The sequence below is a fragment of the Cyanistes caeruleus genome, chromosome 22 (assembly GCF_971803275.1).
Source record: "Cyanistes caeruleus chromosome 22, bCyaCae1.hap1.1, whole genome shotgun sequence".
NCBI lineage: Eukaryota > Metazoa > Chordata > Aves > Passeriformes > Paridae > Cyanistes > Cyanistes caeruleus.
Genome location: NC_141722.1, coordinates 668,525 through 695,577, shown reverse-complemented (window position 1 = coordinate 695,577; position 27,053 = coordinate 668,525). Strand labels below are relative to the sequence as shown.

General features: G+C 63.8%; 2 protein-coding genes across 5 annotated transcripts; both read right to left on the bottom strand.

Annotated features, from left to right (window-relative positions):
* Positions 1-40: 40 nt before the first annotated feature.
* On the bottom strand, positions 41-22,122 carry CROCC (ciliary rootlet coiled-coil, rootletin). Of its 4 annotated transcripts, XM_086860582.1 has the most exons (34): positions 21,524-22,122; positions 19,876-20,015; positions 18,825-19,004; positions 18,663-18,746; positions 18,501-18,592; positions 17,806-17,971; positions 17,150-17,256; positions 16,866-17,072; positions 15,932-16,028; positions 15,766-15,855; positions 15,151-15,315; positions 14,903-15,069; positions 14,219-14,380; positions 13,628-13,772; positions 12,915-13,265; positions 12,312-12,505; positions 12,095-12,222; positions 10,809-10,960; positions 10,291-10,392; positions 10,027-10,161; positions 9,289-9,420; positions 8,998-9,215; positions 8,233-8,392; positions 7,902-8,069; positions 6,655-6,973; positions 5,965-6,086; positions 5,757-5,877; positions 4,880-5,010; positions 4,400-4,561; positions 3,701-3,889; positions 2,666-2,974; positions 1,620-1,736; positions 845-955; positions 41-625 (listed from the first exon to the last, which is right to left on the bottom strand). In XM_086860582.1, exons 2-34 carry the CDS (start codon positions 20,008-20,010, stop codon positions 575-577), a joined length of 5,169 nt encoding a protein of 1,722 aa, XP_086716708.1. In that variant the 5' UTR covers positions 20,011-20,015; positions 21,524-22,122; the 3' UTR covers positions 41-574. The 4 variants fall into 4 exon arrangements, with proteins under 4 accessions (XP_086716708.1, XP_086716710.1, XP_086716709.1 ...); XM_086860584.1 differs by lacking the exon at positions 21,524-22,122 and having other exon boundaries at positions 1,620-1,718; positions 19,876-20,094; XM_086860583.1 differs by lacking the exon at positions 21,524-22,122 and having other exon boundaries at positions 18,501-18,586; positions 19,876-20,094.
* Positions 22,123-22,573: 451 nt separating this feature from the next.
* NECAP2 (NECAP endocytosis associated 2) lies at positions 22,574-26,962 on the bottom strand. Its single transcript, XM_086860347.1, has 8 exons — positions 26,784-26,962; positions 26,071-26,171; positions 25,869-25,973; positions 25,073-25,154; positions 24,452-24,560; positions 23,981-24,143; positions 23,775-23,850; positions 22,574-23,428 (listed from the first exon to the last, which is right to left on the bottom strand). The coding sequence occupies exons 1-8, from the start codon at positions 26,879-26,881 to the stop codon at positions 23,380-23,382; spliced, it is 783 nt and encodes a 260-aa protein (XP_086716473.1). The 5' UTR covers positions 26,882-26,962; the 3' UTR covers positions 22,574-23,379.
* Between the last annotated feature and the right edge of the window lie 91 nt (positions 26,963-27,053).

Genomic DNA, 27,053 nt, shown 5'->3' with positions numbered 1-27,053 from the left:
TTCCACCTTCCCCAAAAAACAGATCCCTCAGAGCTCCCAATTTGGATTTTCCACGTTTATTCCCGCTGGGACGGAGGGGGATCAGAGCCACCCTTCCCGTGCCTTTCCCAACCTCGGAGCACCAGTAAAAATCCCCAAAAATCCCATATAAAAACCGGTTCCTAAAAAAATCCTTCAAAAGCACAAATCCGGGGAGGTTTTTGTTAGAAAAAGGGGGGGAATTGAGATGGGGTGGAATAAATCAGTTGGGTCTTCTGGGGCTAAAAAAAGGGAATATTTTCCATTTATTTTTTCTTTTTCCCGTTTAAAACCGCAGCAGGAAAATGGGCTGAACCATCCATGAGGTCCAAAATTGTTTAAAAAACAGACAAATTTTGTCGGCTGGTGGGAAAAGTGCGGCTTTTTCCCGGAGGGAAGGGAACGAGGAGACAGAACGGGCCGGGATGGGGCTGGCTCAGCCCTGAGAGGATGGAATTCCCTAAATCCCGCTGGGTGGAATTCCTTAAATCCCGCTGGGTAGAATTCCCTAAATCCCGCTGGGTGGAATTCCTGAAATCCCGCTGGGTAGAATTCCTTAAATCCCGCTGGGATGGCGCTGCAGCTCCTGCTCCTTGAGCAGCGCGATCTGTGGGGACATGGGGAGGGGACCTTGTGGGGTCGGGCCGTGTCCCCGTGTCCCCCCGGCCGTGTCCCCGTGTCCCCAGCCCTGTCCCCGTGTCCCCAGGCTGTCCCCGCGTCCCCCCGGTCGTGTCTCCAGGCTGTCCCCGTGTCCCCCCGGCCATGTCCCCAGCCCTGTCCCCGTGTCCCCAGGCTGTCCCCGTGTCCCCCGGCCGTGTCCCCTCACCTGCTCCTCCAGGTCCCCCCGGCCGAGCCGGATCCGCTCCAGCTCCCGCCGCAGCTCCGCCGGTTCCCCGGGGAGCGGCCGGGCCCGGAGCTCCAGCACCGAGAGCTGCGCCTGGAGGGGACGGGAGTGGGCACCGCCTGCTCCGGACACCCCGGAACTGCCCGTGCCGTGGGATGGACCCGGCACCGGGATCGGCACTGGCACCGGGACCGGAACCGGGACCGTTCCCATCAGGAATCCCACTGGGATCCTTCCCATCAGGATGAGCTCCCGAAGGAGCAGCCCCAGCCCATGGATCGGGATCAGCCCATGGATCAGGATCAACCCCATGGATTGGGATCGGGATCGGGATCAGCCCATGGATCAGGATCAGCCCCGTGGATCGGGATCGGGATCAGCCCATGGATCGGGATCAGCCCATGGATCGGGATCAGCCCATGGATCGGGATCGGGATCGGGATCAGCCCATGGATCAGGATCAGCCCCGTGGATCGGGATCGGGATCGGGATCGGGATCGGGATCGGGATCGGGATCGGGATCGGGATCAGCCCCGTGGATCGGGATCAGGATCAGCCCATGGATCGGGATCAGCCCTGTGGATCGGGATCAGCCCATGGATCGGGATCAGCCCCGTGGATCGGGATCAGCCCCGTGGATCGGGATCAGGATCAGCCCATGGATCGGGATCAGCCCCGTGGATCGGGATCAGCCCATGGATCGGGATCAGCCCCATTGCCATCCCCTGGACCGGGTCCGGCCCGTGCAGGGACCCACCCGCAGCACCTGGATGCGCTTCCGAGCCTCCTCCAGCTCCCGCTCGGCCGAGCCCGCGGGGATTTGCGGGGATCCAGCCCGGCCGGGAGGCTCCCGCTCCTGCCCGGACACACAGACCTGCGTTAAATAATGTAAAATACAGATCTAAACACAGACCTGCGTTAAATTAAATACAGATCTAAACACAGACCTGCGTTAAATAATGTAAAATACAGATCTAAACACAGACCTGCGTTAAATAATGTAAAATACAGATCTAAACACAGACCTGTGTTAAATTAAATACAGATCTAAACACAGACCTGTGTTAAATAACATTAAATATAGATCTAAACACAGACCTGCGTTAAATTAAATACAGATCTAAACACAGACCTGCGTTAAATAACATTAAATACAGATCTAAACACAGACCTGCCTTAAATTAAATACAGATCTAAACACAGACCTGCGTTAAATAACATTAAATACAGATCTAAAACCATGGATAAACCCCAATGGATGGGGGGAAAACAGAGCCATTTATATATATCTATAGATAGATAGATAGATAGATAGATATAGATACATAGATAGATATATAGATATATAGATATACAGATATATAGATGATATATAGATGATATATAGATGATATATAGATATATAGATATATAGATATATAGATATATAGATGATATATAGCTATATAGATATATAGATGATATATAGATATATATATAGATATAGATATATAGATATGTAGATATGTAGATATATAGATATATAGATATATAGATATACAGATATATAGATATATAGATATATAGATATATAGATATACAGATATACAGATATATAGATATATAGATATATATGTGTGTGTGTGTATTGGACAATGTACCCATTGCCTAACAGAGTAACAGATAATTAGATATGATGATAGAGATATGATAATTAGTTAATTCATTAAGCCACAGTGCGGGGCTCTGTGGGGGATCCCCAGGGTCCTGTCTGGGGTCAAAGGTCAGCGAATTTGGGGTGCGGGCTCCCCCCCTGACCCTCACCTCGTCCTGTGGGTCCTCGGAGGGCTCCGGTGGCATTCCCGGTTCCGGTGGCATTCCCGGTTCCGGCGGCATTCCCGGTTCTTTTGGCATTCCCGGTTCCTTCGGCATTCCCGGCTCCGGTGGCATTCCCGGTTCCTTCAGCATTCCCGGTTCCCGCAGCATTCCCGGTTCCGGTGGCATTCCCGGTTCCTTCGGCATTCCCGGTTCCCGCAGCATTCCCAGCTCCCGCTGTTCCCGGAGCTGCTCCCGGAGCATTCCCTTCTCCCGCCGCGCCTCCGCCAGCGCCCGCCGCGCCTCCTCCAGCCCCTCCTGGGACAGCGGGACAGCCCCGTGAGCCCCGGGACACCCCGGGACACACCGGGACACCCCCCCGGGACACACCGGGACACACCGGGACACCCCGGGACACCCCGGGACACACCGGGATACCCCCGGGACACACCGGGACACACCGGGACACCCCGGGACACACCGGGACACCCCGGGACACACCGGGATACCCCCGGGACATACCGGGACACACCGGGACACCCCCGGGACACACCGGGACACACCGGGACACCCCCCCGGGACACACCGGGATACCCCCGGGACACACCGGGACTGTCAGGGGGCTCAGGGGGACTGGGAACGGGTCCGGGGAGAACTGGGACAGGATTCAGGGGAACTGGGGGGGCTGGGAGTGGGTTCAGGGGTAGCTGGGAGGGGTTTGGGGGTACTGGGGGCACTGGGAGGGGTTGGGAGGGAACTGGGGACACTGGGAAAGGGTTCGGGGAGAAGTGGGAGGGGGAACCTGGAGGACTGGGAGGGGGTTCAGAAGGAACTGGGGACACTGGGAGGGGTTCAGAAGGAACTGGGGACACTGGGAGGGGTTCAGAAGGAACTGGGGACACTGGGAGGGGTTCAGAAGGAACTGGGGACACTGGGAGGGGTTCAGAAGGAACTGGGGGCACTGGGAGGGGTTCAGAAGGAACTGGGGACACTGGGAGGGGGTTCAGAAGGAACTGGGGGCACTGGGGCGGGTTCTGATCCCACCTGGAGCAGCCTCCGGTCCATCTCGCCGGCGGCCAGCGCGTTCTGGAGCTGCAGGAGCCGCTCGTGGAGCGGGGACCCGGCCGGAGCCTCCCCCTTGGAGCCGCTCCCCGGCGGAACCGGGAACGGCACCGGGAGCGACACTGGGAGCGACACCGGGAGCGACACCGGGCGGGCCCCGGCCCGAGCCAGCTGTGCCCGGGAACCGACACTGGGGACAACTGGGGACAACTGGGGACACTGGGGACAACTGGGGACACTGGGGACACTGGGGACAACTGGGGACACTGGGATGGGATCCAGGGGGAACTGGGAAGCAGTTTGGGAGGGATTGTGGAAAGCAGAAGGTGTTCAGGGGGAGCTGGGAGTGGGTTCGGTGGGGATTGTGGGGTCGGGAGTGGGATCAGTGGGAATTGTGGGGTCGGGATCAGTGGGATCAGTGGGAATTGTGGGGTCGGGATCAGTGGGAATTGTGGGGTCGGGATCAGTGGGATCAGTGGGAATTGTGGGGCTGGGAGTGGGATCAGTGGGAATTGTGGGGTCGGGATCAGTGGGAATTGTGGGGCCGGGAGTGGGTTCGGTGGGACCTGTGGGGCCGGGAGTGGCTCAGGAGGCGCTGGGCGGTGCTCAGGGGGGTCTGCGGGACTGGATCAATGGAAAGGCGCTTGAGGCACTGGAATTGTCCAGGATCGGTGCCGGTACCTGTTCCTGGAGCTGCTCCGCTCTCTCCCGCGCCTCCCGCGCCTCCGCGTCCCTCTCAGCGAGCGCCCGGCGGGCCCGGCCCAGCTCGGCCTCCAGCCGGGAGCTGCGGCTCTCGCACAGCTCCAGCCTCTGCCGGGCCCCCTCCAGCTCCCCCAGCTTCTCCTGGCGCGGGGATGGAGCCGGGATGTGCCGGGACCGCGGCCGTGCCCGCCCGGACTGCCCCGAATCCCCGAATTCCCGCCTGGATCCCCGAATTCTCACCTGGATTCTCCTGCATTCCCACCTGGATTCTCCCGCATTCCCACCCGGATTCCCTCCGTTCCCAGCTGGACTCCGCACCATTCCCACCTGGATTCTCTCATTCCCTGCTGGATTCTCCCCCGTTCCCCCCGTTCCCCGTTCCCACCTGGATCCCCCATTCCCCCCGTTCTCCCCATTCCCCCCCGTTCCCCCCCGGATTCCCCCGTTCCCGGTTCCCACCTCCGCGGCCCTGCGCTGTCTCTCGGCGGTGCTCAGGCTGTTCCGCAGCTCGCGGCATTCCCGCCGGGAATTGCGCAGGGATTCGTCCTGCAGCAGCCGCGAGGCCCGGGCGGCGCTCAGCTCCCGCCGGCCTGCGGGGAACGGGCGGTGTGGGGTGTGTGGGGTATGTGGGGTGTGTGGGGTGTGGGGTGTGAGGGGTGTGTGGGGGGTGTGGGGTCTGTGGGGTGTGGGGTCTGTGGGGTCTGTGGGTCTGTGGGGTTTGCAATGGGTTTTATGGGGTTTATTGGGGTACAAGGGGGGATCCCGGGGCGTGTGGGGGATAAAGGGAGGCTCTGTGGGGTTTATGGGGATGCGATGGGGGCTCCTGGTGCTTAACGGGATTTATGGGAATTGCAGAGGGATTGACGGGATATGCTATTATATATAAATATATATAAATATAAATATATATAAATATAAATATATATAAATATAAATATATATAAATATATATATAAAATTTATTGGGGTACTATTATTATTGTTATTATTATATTATTATTATTGTTATTGTTATTGTTATTGTTATTGTTATTGTTATTATTATTATTTATTTGGTTCAGAAGGCTATATGGAAATTTTTACCGCTTGCACTGGGGTTTAAAGCAGGAACAATAAAGCTTTACTGGAGTTTCCTGCTATTTATGAATTCTCCCGCCGGCATTTTGGAGGAAATCTTTTTTTTGGAGGAAATTTTGGGGAGCATCCCCCGGCCTGGCCATCACCTCCCCCTTCCCTCCGTGCTCCCACCGGCTGCGGAGAGGCTCCAAGGCCGCAATTCCCGAAATTCCCGAAATTCCCGAAATTCCCGCAATTCCCGCAATCCCCGCAGCATCACCTTGCTCGCTCTCCTCCAGCAGCCTCTGGAGCTGCTGGGCGCGGCCGCGGGCGCTGTCCCGCTCGGCCTCGGCCTCCCGCAGCCGCCGGGCCTGGCTGTGCAGCTCCTCCCGCAGCTCCTCCTGCCGGGAACAGCGCTGGGAAGGGATTGTTTTGGGGCTGGGGGCTCGGGGGGCTCGGGGGGCTCGGGGGGAACGGGGGGGACTCACCCGCTCCCGCTGCGCCTCCTGCAGCTCCCGCAGGAATTCCCGCAGCGCCGCCCGCAGCGCCTCGGGATCCGCGGGGGCGTCCGGGAGTGAAGCGGGGCTGGCCGGGCTCTCCGGGACCCCTCCTGCCGGGGGACAAGCGGGGGGACATGGGGACACAGCCGGGACAGAGCAACGGGAGAGCCCCGGGATGCAGGGGATGGAAAAATGGGGGCCCAGGGATGGAGGGGATGGAGTGAAGTGAACCCCCGGGATGCAGGGGATGGAGTGAAAGGGACCCCCGGGATGCAGGGGATGGAATAACAGGGTCCGGGACACCCCCGGGATGCAGAGGATGGAATAACGGGGTTCGGGAGATCCCTGGGGTGCAGGGGATGGAATAACGGGGTCCGGACACCCCCGGGATGCAGAGGATGGAGTGAAAGGGACCCTCGGGATGCAGAGGATGGAATAACGGAGTTTAGGAGACCCCCGGGATGGAGGGGATGGAGTGAAAGGGACCCCTGGGGTGCAGGGGATGGAATAACGGGGTCCGGGACACCCCCGGGATGCAGGGGATGGAATAACGGGGTCCGGGACACCCCCGGGATGCAGGGAGCAGAGCACTGGAGACCCCCAGGGCTGGATCAGTGGGGTGACACCTCCCCTCCCCTCAGCCCCACGCGGAGCCCCGGTGCCCCCGGTGCCGCTCACCCTTGGCCCTGGCCACGGCCACGGTGCGGCGCAGGGTGGCCTCGAGGCCGCCCAGGCGGGACTCGGTGGCCCGGCGCTGCTCCTCGCCCCGGGCCAGCTCCGCCTCCAGCCCCTGCGCCCGGCCCTGGGCCGCGCTCAGCCGCAGCCCCAGCTCCGCCACCTCGGCCCGCGCCGCCTCCACCTTGAGCCGCAGGTTCCGAGCGTCCGCCAGCAGCTTCTTCTCATTGCCCCGAGCCTCCTCCAGGCTGCGGGCCAGCTCCTGCTCCCGCTGCCGGAACTGCAGCTCCGCCGCCGCCAGCCGCTGCTGCAGCTGCTGCAGCTGCGGGAACGGGACCGGGAACCCGTGAGGGACCGGGAACGGGAACCCGTGAGGGACCGGGAACGGGACCGGGAACGGGAACGGGACCGGGAACCCGTGAGGGACCGGGACCGGGACCGGGAACGGGACCGGGAACCCGTGAGGGACCGGGAACGGGACCGGGACCGGGAACGGGACCGGGAACCCGTGAGGGACCGGGACCGGGAACCCGTGAGGGACCGGGAACGGGACCGGGACCGGGAACGGAACCGGGACCGGGAACGGGACCGGGAACCCGTGAGGGACCGGGAACGGGACCGGGACCGGGAACGGGACCGGGAACCCGTGAGGGACCGGGAACGGGACCGGGAACGGCCGGGAACCCGTGAGGGACCGGGAACGGGACCGGGAACCCGTGAGGGACCGGGAACGGGACGGGAACCGGGAACGGGAACGGGAACGGCCGGGAACCCGTGAGGGACCTGGAACGGGACCGGGAACCCGTGAGGGACCGGGAACGGGAACGGGAACGGCCGGGAACCCGTGAGGGACCGGCAACGGGACCGGGAACGGCCGGGAACCCGTGAGGGACCGGCAACGGGACCGGGACCGGGAACGGGAACGGGACCGGGAACCCGTGAGGGACCGGGAATGGGACCGGGAACGGGAACGGGACCGGGAACCCGTGAGGGACCGGGACCGGGAACGGGACTGGGAACGGGTGGGGAACCCGTAAGGACCCGGGATGCAGCAGTGGGGTCCCAGGGAACCCCAGGGATGCGGGGATGGAGCAATGGGAACACCCAGGGACACCACGGCGATGGCGATGATTGGGGACAACAGGCGGGGCCTGAGGGGACAGGGACACCTCCAGCCCCAGGACAGCAGCTCCGGGGCGGACACTTGGGGATGTGGGACGCCCGCAATGGGAGCTTGGGGACTCCCACACCTCCTTCCTGGCAGCCTCGGTGCCGGCCTCGCTCTCCGCCACCTTCTGCCGGAGGCCGGAGGCTTCGCGGCGGCTCCGCTGCTCCCGCTGCTCCTCCAGGGCCACCCGGGCCTGCAGCTCCCCGAGCTCCCGGCCCCGCCGCCTGTTCTCGCTGTCCAGCTCCTTCACCTGCCCGCGGGGGCACCAGCGCTTCGGGGAGGCTCTGTGTCCCCCCCGCTGTCCCCGCTGTCCCCCGCTGTCCCTCTCTGTCCCCCGCTGTCCCCGCTGTCCCCGCTGTCCCCGCTGTCCCCGCTGTCCCCCGCTGTCCCCCGCTGTCCCCGCTGTCCCTCACCTGTCGGCGCAGCTCCTGCAGCTCCCTGCGGTTCTCCAGGCGGGCGCTCTCCAGCCCCCGCAGCGCCGCCCGCAGCTCCGACACCTCCCGCTCCGCCGCCGCCCTCGCCGCCTCCAGCAGCGCCAGCCGCTGCTCCTTGTCCTCCCCGGAGCGCTTCAGGCTGCGGCAGCGGGGAGCGGGGGCTGGGCCCATCCCGGCCCCGCATTCCCGTCTCCTGCTCCTCAGTGTCCTCCTGACCTGGAGCATCGCCCCATCCCAACGCCCCTGGGTGTCCCAGCATCACCCCCAGCACAGCAGGATGTGCTCCTGGATCCGTCCATCCTCCAGCATGGATGGGGATTCCCAGCTCCTGAATTCCTGAAATTCCCAGCTCCTGCTTTTCCTTATCCCGAACATCTCCCAATTCCTGCTTTCACTCATCCCGAGCATCTCCCAACTTCCACATCTCCCAGATCCTTCTTTTCCTCATCCTGAACATCTCCCAGCTCCTGCATCTCCCAATTCCTGAATCTCTGAACTCCTGTTTTCCCTCATCCCGAGCATCTCCCAACTTCCACATCTCCCAGCTCCTGCATTCCCTCATCCTGAACATCTCTCAGCTCCTGCTTTCCCTCATCCCGAGATCTCCCAGCTCCTGCACCTCCCAGTTCGGGCAGCCCCTGGTCTCACCCACGCTCCGATTTCTGTCCCTTGCAGCTCGGGCTTTCCCTCTCGCCGCCCATCCCCTCCGAGGCGCTGCCCCCTCTCGCTGCCCTCATCCCGGACCTGATGCGCTCCCCCTCGGAGCGCCGCAGGGCGGCCCGCAGCTCCTCGCTGGAGCTCTGCAGCGCTTCCTTCTCCCGCTCCGCGTCCTCCAGGGCCCGCCGAGCCTCCTGCGCCCTCCGCCGCTCGCCCTGGCTGCTCTCCCGAGCCTCTCGCTGCGCCTCCAGCAGCTCCCGCCGCGCCTCCGCCGCCGCCCGCAGCTGCGCCCGCGCCTCCTCCGCCTGCCCGGAGCACAACCTCGGGCCATTGCGGGGCTTCGGGGGGCACGGGAAGGGGTTTTTGTGCGGGATTCACCTCCCGCAGGGCGCTGTCCCGCTGCTGGGCCGCCGCTGCCGCTCGCTCCCGGAGCGCCCTCGCCTCCCGCTCGTGGCTCAGCGCCGCCTCCTCCGCCCGCGCCCGCAGCGAGCGCAGCTCGGCGGCCAAAACCTGGGGGGGACAGCACCCTGAGACCCCCCGGCCTTCGGGGGACCCGCGGGGACACCACCCTGAGACCCCCCGGCCTGCGGGGAACCCGGGGGGACACCACACCCACCCTGAGACCCCCCTGGCCTGCGGGGGACCCGGGGGGACAGCACCCTGAGACCCCCCGGCCTGCGGGGGACACCGGGGGGACACCACACCCACCCTGAGACCCCCCCGGCCTTCGGGGGACCCCGGGGGGACAGCGGGGGTGGGTCAGGGATGGGATGAGGGCGCTCGGGTACCACAGCTGAGCCCCACTGCCGGGGGACACGGGGGGTGGAGTTGGGGGGCTGCGAGAGAAGGGGACACTGGGGGGGTCTTGCAGTGGTGGGGGTGAGGCTCAAGGAGGGAGGGGGTACCCAGGAATGGGGGGCTGCAATGGGGGGACCACGGGGGATATTGAGACTGGAGTGGTGGCAGTGGGGGACACCCAGGAACTGGGGGGTGACACAGGGGACACCCGGGCTGGGGTGGCTGCAGTAGAGGGGGACGCTTTAGCAATGGGGAGACACCTGGGCCATGTGGGGCTCTGTGGGGCTCTGTGGGTCCCGGGAGCCCCCCAAACCCCACCTGCTCCTTCTCCTGGTGGCCGGTGACCTCCTGCCGCCGCTGCTCCAGCTCGGCCATGGCCTTGTCCAGGCTCTGCTGGAGCCCCGCCAGCGTCCCCGCCAGGGCCACCCGCTCCTCCTCCTGCAGCGCCAGAGCCTGGGGGGACACGGGGGTGGCACGGGGCTGGGGACACTGGGATGGGGACATCGGGGGTGGCACAGGGCTGGGGACACTGGGATGGGGACATCGGGACTGGCACAGGGCTGGGGACATCGGGCCACCCACCTGCTGCTTCTCGCTGTGGCGCTGCTGCCGTGCTGCCGCCAGCTCGGCCACCAGCTCCTCGTGCTCCTGCACCAGCCGGCCCCGCTCGGCCTCCAGCTCCTCCTGCCAAGCCCAAAATCAGCAGCCAGCCCCAAAAATCATCCCGAACAAGCGGAGCCGCAGCCTGAGCGGCGCCCGCCAGCAATCGGAAATGTCAGAAATCGAGGTTGCAGCCCAAGAATCACCTCTGAGCCCCCAAATCCATCATTTCACCCCAGAAATCACCTCTGAGCCCCCAAACCCATCATTTCACCCCAGAAATCACCTCTGAGCCCCCAAACCCATCATTTCACCCCAGAAATCAATATTGCTCCCCAATAACCAGGATTGTGCCCCAACAATCATCCTTAAAGCCCCCCAAATCACCATCACACCCAAACAATCACTGTTACACCCTAAAAAACTCCACCACAGCACCCCAAAATCCCCCCAAAATCACTCCCACAGCCCCAGATCCTTGCGCCCCCCCACCAAGGCACCTTCTCGTGCTGGAGCTGCTCCAGCTGGTCCCGGTGGGCGTCGCGGGCGCTCTGCAGGGCCACCGTCACCGCGGCCGCCTCGGCCACCGCCACCGCCTGGCGCCGCTCCCGCAGCTCCTGCGCCCGCTCGCGCCGCGCCACGGCCAGCTCCGCTGAGGGACCCCGGTTATGGGACATCACCATGGGACATCAACCATGGGACATCAACCCATGGGACATCAACCCATGGGACATCAACCCATGGGACATCACCGACATCACCATGGGACATCACCATGGGACATCAACCATGGGACATCACCAACATCACCATGGGACATCACCATGGGACATCACCATGGGACATCACCATGGGACATCATCATGGGACATCAACCATGGGACATCACCGACATCACCATGGGACATCACCGACATCACCATGGGACATCAATCCATGGGACATCAACCATGGGACATCACCGACATCACCATGGGACATCACCATGGGACATCAACCATGGGACATCACCGACATCACCATGGGACATCACCATGGGACATCACCATGGGACATCAACCATGGGACATCATCATGGGACATCAACCATGGGACATCACCGACATCACCATGGGACATCACCATGGGACATCACCATGGGACATCAACCATGGGACATCACCGTGGGACATCACCATGGGACATCACCATGGGACATCACCATGGGACATCATCCATGGGACATCAACCATGGGACATCACCGACATCACCGACATCACCATGGGACATCACCGACATCACCGTGGGACATCACCATGGGACATCATCCATGGGACATCAACCCATGGGACATCACCGTGGGGCATCAACCATGGGACATCACCGACATCACCGACATCACCATGGGACATCACCGACATCACCGTGGGACATCACCATGGGACATCATCCATGGGACATCATCCATGGGACATCACCATGGGACATCACCATGGGACATCACCGTGGGACACCCCGGTCATGGGACACCCCCAGTCAATGTGGAAATATGGATGGAGCTGAGGATGAGGATGGGGACGGACAGGGATGAAGGTGGGGATGAATGGAGAAGGATGGGGATGGAAGTGATGGCTGGAGATGGACACTGAAGACAGGGATGGGGATGAAGATGGGGATGAAGATGGGGATGAAGATGGGGATGAGGATGGGGATGAGGATGAGGATGAGGATGAGGATGAGGATGAGGAGGGTTGGAGCTGGGCACGGCCAGGCTGATGTGGCACATGAGTGACCAGGACCCCTCACCTTCCAGCGCCTCCTTGGCTTGGGTCAGTGTCCGGCCTTGGGCTTCCAGCTGCTGATTGTGGGCCTGGAGCTGGGCCAGCTCCTGCTGCAGCTGGAACACGCTGCTCTCCAGCCCCTCCTTCTCCGACCTGTGCAACGTGGGGCACGGGGCTGGGCATGGGGCTGGACCCATCTCGGTACCCCCAGCCCGCTAACCCCGGCCCAGCCTGGTACCCACCTGAGCCCGGCCGCCTCTCGGTTCCGCTGCCGGTCCCGGCGCTGGGCAGCCTCGAGCTGCACGGCCAGTCCGGCCCCGTCCTGGGCCAGCGCCGCCTGTGTCCGGCCCAGCCGCTCCTGCTCCGCCCGGAGCCGCTCCTGCTCCGCCCGTGCCCGCGCCAGAGCCTCGCCCGCCGCGCTCTGCTCCTGCACCGCCTGCGGGGACAGCCCGGGGACACCAGGGACAGCCCGGGGACAGCCCAGGGACAGCCCCGGGACAGCCCCGGGACAGCCCCGGGACACCAGGGACAGCCCAGGGACAGCCCAGGGACACCAGGGACAGCCCCGGGACAGCCCGGGGACACCAGGGACAGCCCAGGGACACCAGGGACAGCCCGGGGACACCAGGGACAGCCCAGGGACAGCCCAGGGACAGCCCCGGGACAGCTCAGAGTCCACCGCTGACAGCTCCGGGACCACCAGTTACCCCCCGCACCCCTCTCGTTTCTCCAGACACTCTCCCCACCGCTCCCAGTTGCCCCCGATGCCCTCCCAGTTACCCCGTCACCTTCCCCCTCTCTCCCAGTCGCCCCAGCGCCCTTCCAGTGGCCCCCGCGGTGCTCACCTGGCCGAGGCTGTGGCGCAGCCGCTCGTGGAGCCCCCGCAGCTCCCGCAGCTCCTCCCGCAGCCCCCGCCCGTCGTCCCGGGGCTCTCCCCGTGCCCGCTCCGGGCCGGGCCGGGGGCCGCGCTCCAGCCGCGCCCGCAGCAGCGCCAGCTCCCGGCACAGCTCCCGGGTGCGCAGCCGGCCCCGCTCCCGCTCCTGCTCCAGCCGCTCCAGCCGCCGGCTCAGCTCCGCCTTGTCCCGGGCCAGCCCGGCCGCCAGCTCGCTGGTCCTGGCGAGCGCGTCCCGCAGCCGCGACTCCTCCGCCTCCGCCGCCCGCCGCGCCCCCGCCAGCTCCCCGCAGCTGCCCTGAGCCTGCGGCCGGACAGCGGCTGGAACCGGAGCGGGGACCGGGGGGCACCGGGGGAACGGGGGTACCGGGGGGCTGGGGTACCGGGGGAACGGGGGTACCGGGGGCTGGGGGGCACCGGGGGAACGGGGGTACCGGGGGCTGGGGGGTACCGGGGGCTGGGGGGTACCGGGGGAACGGGGGGCACCGGGGGAACTTGGGAACACCCGGGGTAAGTGGGGGCACCCGTGGAACCGGGACAGGGGGACAGCTGGGGCACGGGGCTGTCCCCACGGCAGGGCTGGCACTCCTGGGGCTGTGCCTGTGTCCTTGGGGATGCGCCTGGAGCCGCGCCCGGCCCCGCTCTGGGGCGGCTCCGGACTCCCACCTTGCCCAGAGCCTCGGCCAGCGCCTCCTGCTCGCCCCGGGCCAGCTCCGCGTCCAGCAGCGCCCGGCTCAGCGCCTCCCGAGCCTCCAGCAGCTCCCGCTGAGCCCGCGCCCGCTGCAGCTCCAGCTCCTGCAGCTGCTGCCGGCTGTGCGGGGACAGCGCAGGTGTGCGCACCTGTGACCCCCGGCACCCACCTGTCACCCCCGGCACCCACCTGTGACCCCCCGGCACCCACCTGTGACCCCCCGGCACCCACCTGTGACCCCCCAGTGACCCCCCGGCACCCACCTGTGACCCCCCCCGGCACCCACCTGTGACCCCCAGCACCCACCTGTGACCCCCGGCACCCACCTGTGACCCCCCAGTGACCCCCCGGCACCCACCTGTGACCCCCAGCACCCACCTGTGACCCCCCCGGCACCCACCTGTGACCCCCCCGGCACCCACCTGTGACCCCCGGCACCCACCCGTGCCCACCTGTGCACACCTGAACCCACCCGAAACCTCCTGTACCCCCCGGCACTCGCACCTGTGTCCCCCCCGTGTCCCCCGTGTCCCCCCCCGTGTCCCCCGTGTCCCCCGTGTCCCCACCTGCTCTCCAGCTGCTCCCGGGCGCTCTGGGCATCCCGAGCCGCCTCTTCCCGGGAGTCCCGCAGTTCCTGGCTCTGGCGCTGGAGCTGCTCCCGCTCCTGCTGCAGAGCCCCGGCCCGCTGCTGCTCCTCCGCCAGCGCCGCCTCCGCACGGCCCAGCTCCCTGACGGACACACGGACACGGGACACGGGGACATGGGGACGGGGACACGGGGACACGGACGGGGACACGGACACACGGACAGGGGACACGGGGACATGGGGACGGGGACACGGGGACACATGGTCACATGGACATAGGGACATGGACACACAGACATGGACACGGACACACGGACACGGGGACACGGGGACATGGGGACACGGACACACGGACAGGGGACATGGACACACGGACAGGGGACACGGGGACACGGACACACGGACACGGGGACACGGGGACACATGGTCACATGGACATAGGGACACGGACACGGGGACATGGGGACACGGGGACAGACGGACACCACGGCCTGAGGGCACCAACACACGGACACGGGTGGGTGGCTGGACGGACAGACGGACACAGCTGGGAGGAACGGACAGGCGGACACGGAAGGCTGCAGGCGCGGGGTGAGGGCAGACGGACAGATGTGTGGACGGACGGACGGACAGACGGACGGACAGACGGACGGACGGGCGGTACCTCCGCAGCCCCTCGGCCTGGGCCCGCAGCCGCAGCTCCTCCCGCTGCGCCTCCTCCTGCGCCCGCCGGCAGCTCCCGGCCTCGGCTCCCAGCTGCTGCAGCCGCTGCTCCAGCACTGCCAGCTCCCGCCGCAGCCTCCCGGCCGCCTCCACCTGGCTCCGGGCCTCCTGGGGGTGAGCCTTCATCAGATCCGCGTCCCCATCATCCTCATCCTCATCCTCCCCATTCCCATCCCATCCCGGCCTCACCTGCAGCTGCAGCTGCCGCCGGCTCAGCGCCGCCTGAACGGCGGCGGCGGCGGCGCTGGCGGAGAGGCTGCGGAGAGGGGACACCCCGGGACACGCGGGGGACACCCCGGGACACCCGGGGGACACGGAGAGCACGGCAGGCTCGGGGTCATCCGCCAGCACCGCCTGTTTCCGGGAAATCCCGAGGGAAAGTGAGGAAATCCCGAGGGAAAGTGAGGCAGGGAAGGGAATTCAGGCAGTGAGGGCAGGAGCCGAGGTGAGAAAGGGGAAGGGGAGTTAAGGGAAGGGGAAACTGAGGCGGGAAAATCAGGTTAAATAAGGGGGAAAGTGGGTAAGGGAAAAGGGAAACTGAGGCAGGGAGGGGGAAACTGGATCAGGAAATGCAAAAATTAATCAGGGAAGGGGAAACTGAGGCAGGCAGGGGACACTGAGGCAGGGAGGGGACACTGAGGCACAGAGGGGACACTGAGGCAGGGAGGGGACACTGAGGCAGGGAATGGACACTGAGGCAGGGAGGGGACACTGAGGCACGGAGGGGACACTGAGGCACAGAGGGGACACTGAGGCAGGGAGAGGCCCCTCCTGGCTGTGAGTGGCCCCAGGGTGTCGCAGCACCTGGGTGACCTCGTGCAGCGTCCGGCGCAGCAGCTGCAGCTCGGAGCGCAGAGCCCGCGCCTGCTCCAGCTCCCGGGCACGAGCGGCCTCCTGCGGGCCCCGGCACACGGTGGGGTCGGGAATGCCGGGGGCGCCCCCCCCGACACCCCCCACCCCCTGCGCCCACCAGCTCCCGCAGCCGCAGGTTCAGCGCTTCCACCGCCCGCTCCCGCTCCTCGTCCTCGCTCCGCCGCTGCTCCAGCGCCGCCGTCAGCTCCTCCGCCCTGCCCGGGACACCGGCAGCGTCCAGCCACGTCCAGCCCTGCCCTGCGCCCCTTCCCATCCGTGCCACAGCCCCAGAACCTTCCCTGTGCAACATCCCCCATGGGCCCATCCCCCCGCTGCTCCTGAATCCCCAAAACCTTCCCTGGGGAACATCCCCCGGTGCTCCTGAATCCCCCGGGTGCTCCTGCATCCCCAAAACCTTCCCTGGGGAACATCCCCCGGTGCTCCTGCATCCCCCGGGTGCTCCTGAATCCCCCCGGTGCTCCTGAATCACCTCCTGGATCCCAGCATCCCTCCTGGTGCTCCTGAATCCCCCCGCTGCTCCTGAATCCCCAAAATCTTTCCTGGGGAACATCCCCCGGGTGCTCCTCAATCACCTCCTGGATCCCAGCATCCCTCCTGGTGCTCCTGCATCCCTTCTGGATCCCTGAATCCCTCCTGGATCCCTGCATCCCCTCTTGATCCCTGCATCCCTCTGGATCCCTGCATCCCTCCTGGATCCCTGAATCCCTCCTGGATCCCCGCATCCCTCCTGGATCCCCGCATCCCTCCTGGATCCCTGCATCCCCTCCTGGATCCCTGCATCCCCTCCTGGATCCCCGCATCCCTCCTGGATCCCTGCATCCCCTCCTGGATCCCTGCATCCCCTCCTGGATCCCTGCATCCCCTCCTGGATCCCCGCATCCCCTCCTGGATCCCTGCATCCCCTCCTGGATCCCCGCATCCCTCCTGGATCCCCGCATCCCTCCTGGATCCCCGCATCCCTCCTGGATCCCCGCATCCCTCCCCTCCCACTCATTTCCTCCCCATCCTGTGCCACCCCCAGCCCCCCGTACCTGGCTGCCAGGGCAGCTTTCTCCAGCTCCGCGTCCCTCGCCCGCGCCTCCAGCTGTTCCTGCAGCTGCTCCAGGCGCAGCTCCTGCCGCTCCCGGGCCGCTCCCGCCTGGCTCTCGGCCAGCCTCAGGTTGGCCGCCAGGTGCAGGCAGGCGGCGTGGGCGGCCCGCCCGCTCCGGGTCACCTCGTGGCCGAGCTCCGCCAGGTCCCTGCGGGGCGGGAGGGGCAGGGTGGGACCCGCAGGGACCCCCAGAGGGAGAGCTCCCCCCGCCCGGGCCCCGCTGACCTCTCGGTGGCGGCTTTCATGTCCCCGAAGTGGCGCCTGAAGGCCACCAGCTGCCGCCAGAGGCTGAGCAGCCGGCTGTGCTCGTTGCTGAAGTAGGTGTTGAAGGACTGGGGTGCGATGGAGCCGGGTCAGGGATCTACCGCTGTCCCCAGATTCCCAAATATCCGTCCTGGCCACACCCGTCACCCCCACGGTTCTGCTCAGCCCCACCCCGGTTCTCGTGGGCATGGAGAGGGGTGGGGGGCGACACGTCCCTGCCTCACTTCCCATCAAACCCCCAAATCCTCCCCCAGGGAACATCCCCCGGCCCCGCATCCCTCCTCGCTGACCCCACATCCCTCTGCTCCACACCCCTGTCCCCGCTGCTGCTCCCGGTGGATCCCTGGGGTGTCCTGGGATGTCCTGGGGTGTCCCTGGTGTGTCCTGGGGTGTCCCTGGGGTGTCCCTGGGGTGTCCTGGGGTGTCCTGGGGTGTCCTGGTGTGTCCTGGGGTGTCCCTGGGGTGTCCTGGTGTGTCCTGGGGTGTCCCTGGGGTGTCCTGGGATGTCCTGGGATGTCCCTGGTGTGTCCTGGGGTGCCCTGGGATGTCCTGGGATGTCCCTGGTGTGTCCTGGGGTGCCCTGGGATGTCCCGGGGTGTCCCGGGGTGTCCCCCCACCTCCTCCTCGCGTCTCCACTCTGCCTCCCGCTGCTCCAGCTCGTCCCGGGCCCGTGCCCAGTCGGCCGTGAGCTTCCGAATGTCCTCGCTCAGCGCCGCGTTGGCCACGTTGGCCTGTTCCAGCTGCTCCCGCAGCATCGAGTTCACCTGCACCAGGCTGCTGCTCCTGGGGCCCGGGGGATCAGCGAGCTCAGCATCCCCGAAATCCTCACATTCCCCCGGGATCCCGGGAATCCTCCCACTCCCACCCACCTCTGCTGCTCCTGGGGTCCCCAAAATCCTCCCACTCCCACCCACCTCTGCAGCTCCTGGGGTCCCCAAAATCCTCCCATTCCCCTGGGATCCCACCCACCTCTGCTGCTCCTGGGGTCCCCAAAATCCTCCCATTCCCCTGGGATCCCACCCACCTCTGCTGCTCCTGGGGTCCCCAAAATCCTCCCACTCCCACCCACCTCTGCTGCTCCTGGGGTCCCCGAAATCCTCCCATTCCCCTGGGATCCCACCCACCTCTGCTGCTCCTGGGATCCCGGGGGATCACCGAGCTCAGCATCCCCGAAATCCTCACATTCCCCTGGGGTCCCTGAAATCCTCCCACTCCCACCCACCTCTGCTGCTCCTGGGGTCCCCAAAATCCTCCCACTCCCACCCACCTCTGCAGCTCCTGGGATCCCCGAAATCCTCCCACTCCCACCCACCTCTGCTGCTCCTCCTCCAGCCGGATCAGGGCATTCTCCAGCTCGTTGCTGCTCTCCTCCTCGGGCTGGGAGCCGCTGGCATCCAGCTGGATCTGTGGGAATATCCCCCCGCTGGCCATCACCCCCACCTGGGGATTTGGGGGGCCCCGAATTCCCCCTCACCGTCAGCCTCTCCTGCTCCAGCTCCGTCGCCTTCTCCAGCAGCTGCTGCTCCACCTCCCCGCATTTCTTCTTGTACTGCAGCACCTGGGGAGGCCCGGGGGGGGGTGACACCCACGGGGGGTGACCCCAAATCATCCCAGCGCCCCCCCGGGAAGGATTTACCTTGGCTTGGAGCTTCTGCACCAGCTGGGCCTGGCGCTGCTGGCCCTCCTGGTAGGCCTGGAGCTTCCTCTTGTAGGCAGCCTGCTCCTCCTCCAGCAGCCTCCGGAGCTCGATGTTGTGCTGGGCCAGGCTCCGGCTCTCGGCTGCTTCCCCCGGCTCCGGCTGCAGGCTCTGCTCCAGCTGGAATCGGGGGGATCCAGGCTGGACCCCCCCCGAGCATCCCCCCAGCTCCCACATTCCCTCATTGCTCAGGGAGGGGGTGAATTTCAGGGGTGCTCTCAAGGATAACCCAACCTCTGGTGAAGCCCATTCCCGGTTTGGGTGGAGATGATGGATAAAAGTTCCTTGGGACAGGAGTGGGAACTTGCCTGGGGATATTTTCCTGATATTTGATTTTTTTGTTGTTGTTGTTTAAATAATGAGGCACCAACTCCTCCAGAATTAATTAAGCTCCATTAAATAATGGGGCTCCATTCCTCCAGAACCCCACCAGTTTGGAGCCACACCGGGAGCACCGGTTCCCTTCGGAATTCCCGGTTGCCAGGGAAAAGTGCTGGAAAAGGGAAGGATTCCCACAGGGGGGTCCTTCCCAAAAAAACAGCGGGACAAACAAAGCAGGGATGGACAAGCCCCGGCAAGCCAGGACCGGTCTGGCCAAATCCCAGCACTGGGACAGTGCAGCTCTCCCACCCCACACCGGGAGCGCCTGGACTGGGGGCTGGGAAGGCAAATTTGGGGGTGAAAAGGCAGAATAGGGGGCTGAAAAGGCAGATTTTGAGGCTGTAAAGACAGATTTGGAGATGCAAAGGCAGATTTGGGGATGCAAAGGCAGATTTGGAGATGCAAAGGCAGATTTGGGGATGCAAAGGCAGATTTGGGGCTGCAAAGGCAGATTTGGGGATGCAAACGCAGATTTTGGGGCTCAAAAGGCAGATTTGGGGCTGCAAAGGCAGATTTTGGGGCTCCAAAGGCAGATTTGGGGAAGCAAACGCAGATTTTGGGGCTGCAAAGGCAGATTTTGGGGCTGTACATGCAGATTCGGGAGGCGCACCCGCTCGCTGAGCGCGTTGTATTTGATGGCCAGCTCATCGCGCTCCGCCCGGCTCTGCGCCAGCAGATCCTCCACCCGCGACAGCTCCTGCTGCAGGATCCGGTTCTCCTCCTGCACCGACAGCAGCGAGGCCATGGCCCCTGCGGGGTGGGATGCAGAGAGGAGGGATGGGATCGGGATCCGGGATCTGGGACGGGATCCGGGATCCGGGATCCGGGATCCGGGATCCGGAATCCGGGATTGAGATCCAGGATCTGGGATCTGGGATCTGGGATCTGGGATGGGATACAAAATCCGGGAACTGGGATCCACGATCTGGAGTCTGGGATCTGGGATCTGGGATCTGGGATCTGGGATCTGGGATCAAGATCCAGGATCTGGAATCTGGTGTCTGGGATCTGGGATCTGGGATCTGGATCTGGGATCCACGATCTGGAGTCTGGGATCTGGGATGGGATCCAGGATCTGGATCTGGGTTCTGGGATCTGGGATCCAGGATCTGAGATCTGAGATCTGGGATCTGGGATCTGGGATCGATATCCAGGATCTGGGTTCTGGGTTCTGGGTTCTGGGTTCTGGGATCTGGGATCCAGGATCTGAGATCTGGAGTCTGGGATCTGGGATGGGATCCAGGATCTGGGGTCTGGGATCCAGGATCTGGATCTGGGTTCTGGGATCTGGATCCAGGATCTGGGATCTGGAATCTGGGATCTGGGATCCAGGATCTGAGATCTGGAATCTGGGATCCGGTATCTGGGATCTGGGATCTGGGATCGAGATCCAGGATCTGGGATCTGGGATCCAGGACCCAGCCAGGGCATCCTCTGCACCCCGAGCTGCTCTGCTGAGCCCTCCCCGGGTGCAGCAGATGATTTACAGCCACAGTCATGAAACTGCCACAAATTCACGTTTGTGACCCCAGAACCGCTGTAAATTCACGTTTGGTTCCAGAACTTCTGTGGATTTCCAGTTACAATCACAAAAAATGCTGCAGATTTGTAACTTGTAATTTGTAACAAAACTGACACAAAATTTGCATTTCTAGTGCCAAAACCTCTGCAAATTCATATTCGTGATCCCAAAACCACTGCAGATTTATAGCGGCAATTATAAAACTGGCACAAAGTTGAATTTGAGATCCCAGAACTGCTGTGAATTCCTATTTGTGATCCCCAAACTGCTGCAAATTCACATTTGAGACCCCAAACCCGCCGTAAATTCACATTTAAGATCCCAAACCGCTGTAAATTCACATTTTAGATCCCAAACCGCCGCGCTTTTCCATTCGCAGCCTCAGACCCGCCCCCGATTCTCCGCTGGGATCACGGAGCCGCCGCGATCCGCGCTTTTTCCATCACAAACCCCCTTTGCCCTCCCAAACCCGCTGCTCAAGTGCCGATCCCGATCCCGATCCCGATCCCGATCCCGACCCCGATCCCGATCCCGATCCCGATCCCGACCCCGATCCCGACCCCGATCCCATTCCCATTCCCGGTCCCGACCCCATTCCCGGTCCCATTCCCGGTCCCGATCCCGGTCCCGACCCCATTCCCGATCCCATTCCCGGTCCCGATCCCATTCCCGGTCCCGACCCCATTCCCGGTCCCATCCCGACTCCCCCGGCCGGGGGGTGACGCGGTGACCCCACCTCAGCATCCCCCGATCCCCGGGCACCCCCTGTCCGCGGCCTCTGCTTCCCAGTCCCGTTTTCCCGGGATCGGGGCCGCCCGCGGGAAGCGGATGCGGGGTCGGGATCAGCCCGAAATCCGCGTCCCCTCCCCCGCGGGGGCGGGAGCGGGGACCCTCCTCTTCCTGGAGGTCCCGTCCTCCCCCCGAGCCCCCGGCGGACCCACCCGCGGCTCCCGGCGGCGGGAGAGCGAGGAAGGGGAAGGAAAACAGGAACGAGCGCCGGCCCCCGGCGCTGCGGTGGGAGGGGAAGTTCTGGCCGGGCTGGAGCCGCTCTCCGGCGGGCACCGAGCTCCCCGCAGGGCCCGGGCCTTAAACCCCGCCGTCCTTAAGCTCCTTAGCGCCCGGAGCTCGCTCCGGCAGGAAAAGCTCCAGGGTGGAGCGAGCCGGGGTTGCCGAGGGGTGAAGCGGCTTTAACATCCCCGGGATGCGGGGACGGCCCCGGGACCCCGGCTCATCCCCCCCGCCGGAGCTTTAATTAGCCCCCGGCTAATTGGAGGCTTTCTGCCCCCACCCCGGTAGGGAAAGGTGGGGCTAAATCCCCGAGCCGGGCCCCAGATCGCCGAGAACGGGGGCTGGAGGCGTCGCTGCTCCCGAAAGAAGGGATGGATCCGGTCCCGAGCCGCGCTCCGGGCAGGGCGGGGCTCGCCCGGGCCGCGCTCCGCTCGCCCCCCCCGGCGGGGAAAGTGCCCTTTCTCCCCCGGAGAGCCGGGATTACCCGGGCCAGCAGCGGGGATTGAGGATTTACCGTGCCTTGGATGCCTCCAGCCAGGCAGGGACTGACTCCGATTCCACCCCCCAGCGTCCCAAAACTCCTCCTTTTCCCCTCATTTCTTCTCCAACCTTCCCCTCCCGGCGTCCTTCCCAACAGAAACCACTGCTAAGCAACAGCTTCTGTTGTGCTCCGTGTCCAATCCCACTCCCTCGGCACCGCCAAGGAATGGGAATCTCAAAAGCCCATCCTGGACGATCCGAGCTCGCCCAGGGGAGAAAAAAAACCAAAATTCCAATCTGGCATCAAAAGCATTTTTATTGTTCACTTGGAAGCGTTACATTCTCACCTGGGTTCGCTGCCAGCCCCAGGGGAAAGCTCTGAAAGCAAAATGCCCGTCATCCAGTTGGAAATGGGAAGGAAAATCCAAAGGGTTGGATAAAAATAAGTGGGATTTCGTACTCAGAAAAGCCTCAGTATAAATAGGTAAGAAAATATTTATTTGTTTCAAGAGGAATCTCAACCCCAGAGGTGTCCAAGAGCCCGACTCTGTTCTGTCCTTAATAAAATGTCCATGGAAAGGAGTAAAAAATCGTGTCTTCAAAATAGAGGAGGAGTAAAACCAACTTCCCAGAGTAAGAAATGAGGAATTTCAGGATGGAAAGGCCAGGATCAGGCTCCCCACATCCCGGTTAAGTGCTCAGAAATAAATCCAGGCGGTGCTTGGCGTCCTGGCAGGGAAAGGTTTGTGTGGATCCGGGAGGTGGGACGGCTCCAGGAGGATGCTCCTCGCCCAGGGAAGGATTTATCCAGCCCAAAAGCACGAGCAGAAGGCAGAGGAGCCTCTGAGGGGACTCGGAGCTGTCCCCCCTTATCCAGGAGAGGGAAGGACCTGAGGGATTTCCCCAGAGGAGGAGGAGGAGGCTCCAGCTCTCCCAGGATCCAGGCCCTGCATGTGCAGCGTTTTAAGGCGTGTGGCTGTTTCCTTCCAGCACCGATCCCAGCATTTTGGAGCTGGGCAGGAGTCCTGAGGCTGCTTCTTTGGTCCTGAAGGAATCCCAAGGATCCCAGCACCCCCGTGGGGGAAAAGCAGAACAAGGTCAGGATCAGAACTGAACCCAGCCTGTGCTCCCCTGAGCCTGGCTGGAAGCCGACCTGGAGAGAGGGAAGAACAGGGATAAAACGGTGTTTGGAGATGCTAAAGGCATCCAGGGAGGAAACTGGGCTGCAAATGGGTCACCCAGGACCAGCCCAAAACTCTCCTGGAGCAACAGAGCAAGAAATGCCTGTGGACCAAACTGAGGGAATTGGCAGCACAGGGGCAGAGCCGTTCCCAAACCCCAAAGCTGGGACTGGATGGAGCAGTGCCCCCTCCCCAGCAGCATTCCCAAATCCCAAAGCTGGGACTGGATGGAGCAGTGCCCCCTCCCCAGCAGGGTTTGCCAGCAAAACCAAGCGGTTTTGGGGCATCCACATCCCCCCAAATCCCCCTCCTGCTCACCCCGAAGCTTTGGCAAAGTCTCCCCAGACATCAGCAGCAGGAGGAGCAGCGGGCTGAGGCCAGGACAACAGGGAGTCTGTCACAAAGTCGGGAGGAGACAAAACAGAACACCAGCAGTGATTTCCCACTCTCATTCCCATTTTGCCCTGTCTCTGCCCGCTCTGATGGATGCAGCAGCCCCTCAGGAGCTCTGTGGGAGGGCAGACCTGTGATGGGGGTTCCTGGGAGCTGGCTGGGTGTGGAGAACGGAGCTGGCCGCTCCCCAGAGCCAGATTTTCCTCCAGGGGGTGGTGGGAGCAAGCTCAGGCCCCCAGGCCCTGCAGGACGTGGCCTGGTGCTCCCTGTCCCTCCTTCTTTTTTCTTCATGTTCTGAAAGGAGAGCAGGAGGTTTGGGTGGGATCCCATTTAAACCCAGAGCATGAAAACCCTGGAAGGAAAATTGATTTGGGAATAAAATCCTGCACTGCTGCAACCCCTCATTGCTGGTGTATCCAAAGGGGTCACAGCAGGGGTGGATTTTACCCCCAGATCCCACAAGCCTGGTTTTGGCTGCCCTGCAGGCAGAGTTATCCCGATGGGCTCTGCCCCGAGCCCATGCCCGGGGATTTCGGGGAGGAGCTGCTGCTTCCTGGTGCCACTCGAAGGAAAAGCTGCAATCAGCTGGGAAAGGCCCTCACAGCGATGTTGAGTTTGATGGTTTGCCCCTCCTTAAAGCCCAGATCCAGTTTGGGTCCCTGCTCCAGGTCCTGGGCCTGCCGGGCCAGCTCGCTCTGCTGCCTCACCCACCTGTGGGAATGAAATCCATGGAAAAGGAGAGCTCACAGCCTGCCCACGCTCCCCCAGACAGATAAATCCTGCTCAGGATCATCCCCTCTGAGCTGTGAGCCGAGACCTCACCTGAGGGAGCAGCCAGGGGATGATTCCCAGAAGTGGCAGCTGGAGCCCCACAGATCCCACAGGTGGCACCACGTCCATCCTTCCCCAAAACCCCAAAACCCCAAAATCCCCAAACCCCAAAATCCCCAAACCCCACCATTCCCAGCAGCCCCTCAGGGCAGCCACTCACAGCTGATAGAGGAAGCAGAGGACATAAATTAGGGAATCTGGACTGGGAATTTGGGCTTGGGAAGCCCAGTTTGGGACACTGCTGATCACTGATCACTGGAGAGAGGACGAGCTGCGAGTTTCCTCCTCTTCCCACCACACCTGCCTGCCCCAGCTCCCACTTCTCCCCCACTCCTGGAGGAGAACTGCCAAAAGCCAGAGCTGAGAGGACACAGGGAGAGGCACAAACTCACTTGAAGTGGTCCTGGAGAGCCACGTTGAAGTCAAAGGCATCTCCTCTGTCCACAAAGCCGACCCCGATGAAGGCCCGGCGGCCTGGGCAGGGAGGAGGAGTCAGGGCTGGGATGCTCAGCAGAGGAGGAGGAGGAGGAGGAGGAGGAGGAGGGAAGGGAGGATGCTCCATCCTGCACATCCCCGTGCCTGGCGCTGCCTCCAGAGGGAGCTGGGACACTGGAGACTGAGCCACGGGACCGGGGATCACAGAATCCCAGCACGGTTTAGGTTGGAAGGACTGTAAATCCCATCCCATCCTACCCCTGCCAGGGTAACACCTTCCACTGCCCCAGGCTGCTCCAAGCCCTGTCCAACCCTGGGCACTTCCAGGGATCCAGGGGCAGCCACAGCTTCTCTGGGCTCCTGTGCCAGCCCCTCCCCACCCTCCCCGGGAGGAATTCCTGCCCAAAATCCCATCCATCCCTGCCCTCTGGCACTGGGAGCCATTCCCTGTGTCCTGTCCCTCCATCCCTTGTCCCCAGTCCCTCTCCAGCTCTCCTGGAGCCCCTTTAGGGACAAGAAGGCCACAATTAAGTCACCCCAGAGCCTTCCCTTCTCTAAAGGCACCTCCAGCTTCAGCACAAACAGCTTTTTAATTAACTGGCAGCAGGGGGATGCTCCCGCAACGCTGAGCAGCCGAACCCAAGTGTTTTTGTTCAGAGCCGTGGGAAGGAGGCAGCTCCTCCCCGTGCAGGGAATATTCCAGCACGGAAATCAGGAGCAGCGAGAGCTCTCAGGGGGCTGTGAGGGACCCACCGTTGCCATCCTCAACGCGGATGACAAAATATCTGCTGGAGTCCGTGACACCCTCCACAGCGATCCCGGGGAACTGCTCCACGGGAGCCTGGGCAAAGAGCTCTCCTGGAAAACAGCGAGGGGTAAAACTCCGCGCTGGCGAACTCTGCGCTGGGCCCCGCAGCGCTGCTCCCCGCCGAGCCCCGGGTTTTTCTCTCCTCACCCGAGCTCTTGTCCTCCAGTTTGATGAAGGCCGTGCTGCCCCTGGCCGTGACTCGCAGGCGGCCGCTCCAGGCCGGCTGCTCCAGCTGCCACTCGGCGGCTCTGCGGGGCACCAAGGGCAGCGTCAGCCCGGGGAACGGGGCAGCCACGGTGCCATTTGGCATAAATCGGCTGGTTTCAGCCCAAAACAGCCGCTGGCGTGGGGCGGGGAGCGGGCAGGAGCTGCGAGGGAGGTTTCGGTTCCTTTTCCGCGGAGTTTGCACAGCCCGAGTTAGGGACAGGCGGCGGTGGGGGCCCCAGAACACACGGGGGGATGGAGACCCTGGCGTGGGGTGGGGATGGGGGCACAGAGACCTCCCGAGAGAACCCACGGGGGGCCGGGAGTTCCCACACGAGGGCTGAGACACCCCATGAGGGGCAGCTCTCCATGAGGGGCAGCTCTCCCACGGGGACCGCCATTTCCCACACGAGGGCTGAGACACCCCATGAGGGGCAGCTCTCCATGAGGGGCAGCTCTCCATGAGGGGCAGCTCTCCATGAGGGGCAGCTCTCCATGAGGGGCAGCTCTCCCACGGGAACGGACAGACCCCAAAGCCTCCCGGGAACCCCCAAGCCTCATGAGGAAGGGACTCCCCACAAAGCCCACAGGAAGAGGGAGAGCCCCCCCCCAACGCTAGGAGGCGCTGACACCTCGCGGGCGGGCGCGGGCCCCACCTGTAGCCGCGGTTGGAGGCCCGCGGCGGTACCCGGTACACGAGCACCGCCGGCTTCACGCACAGCACCGATTCGTACTCCTCCGGTGCCGCCGCCATCGCGGCCCCGCCGCCACTCGGGCCGCAGCCTCGATGGTGCCTGGGCCTGGGCGGGACCCGCCGGAGCCAGAGGCGCTTCCGCACCCATGGCGCCCCCTAGCGGGCGGGAGGACCCTGCGGGAACTGGGCCGAGCCCCGGAATTCACGGCTTTGATAAATCAGTAACTTTATA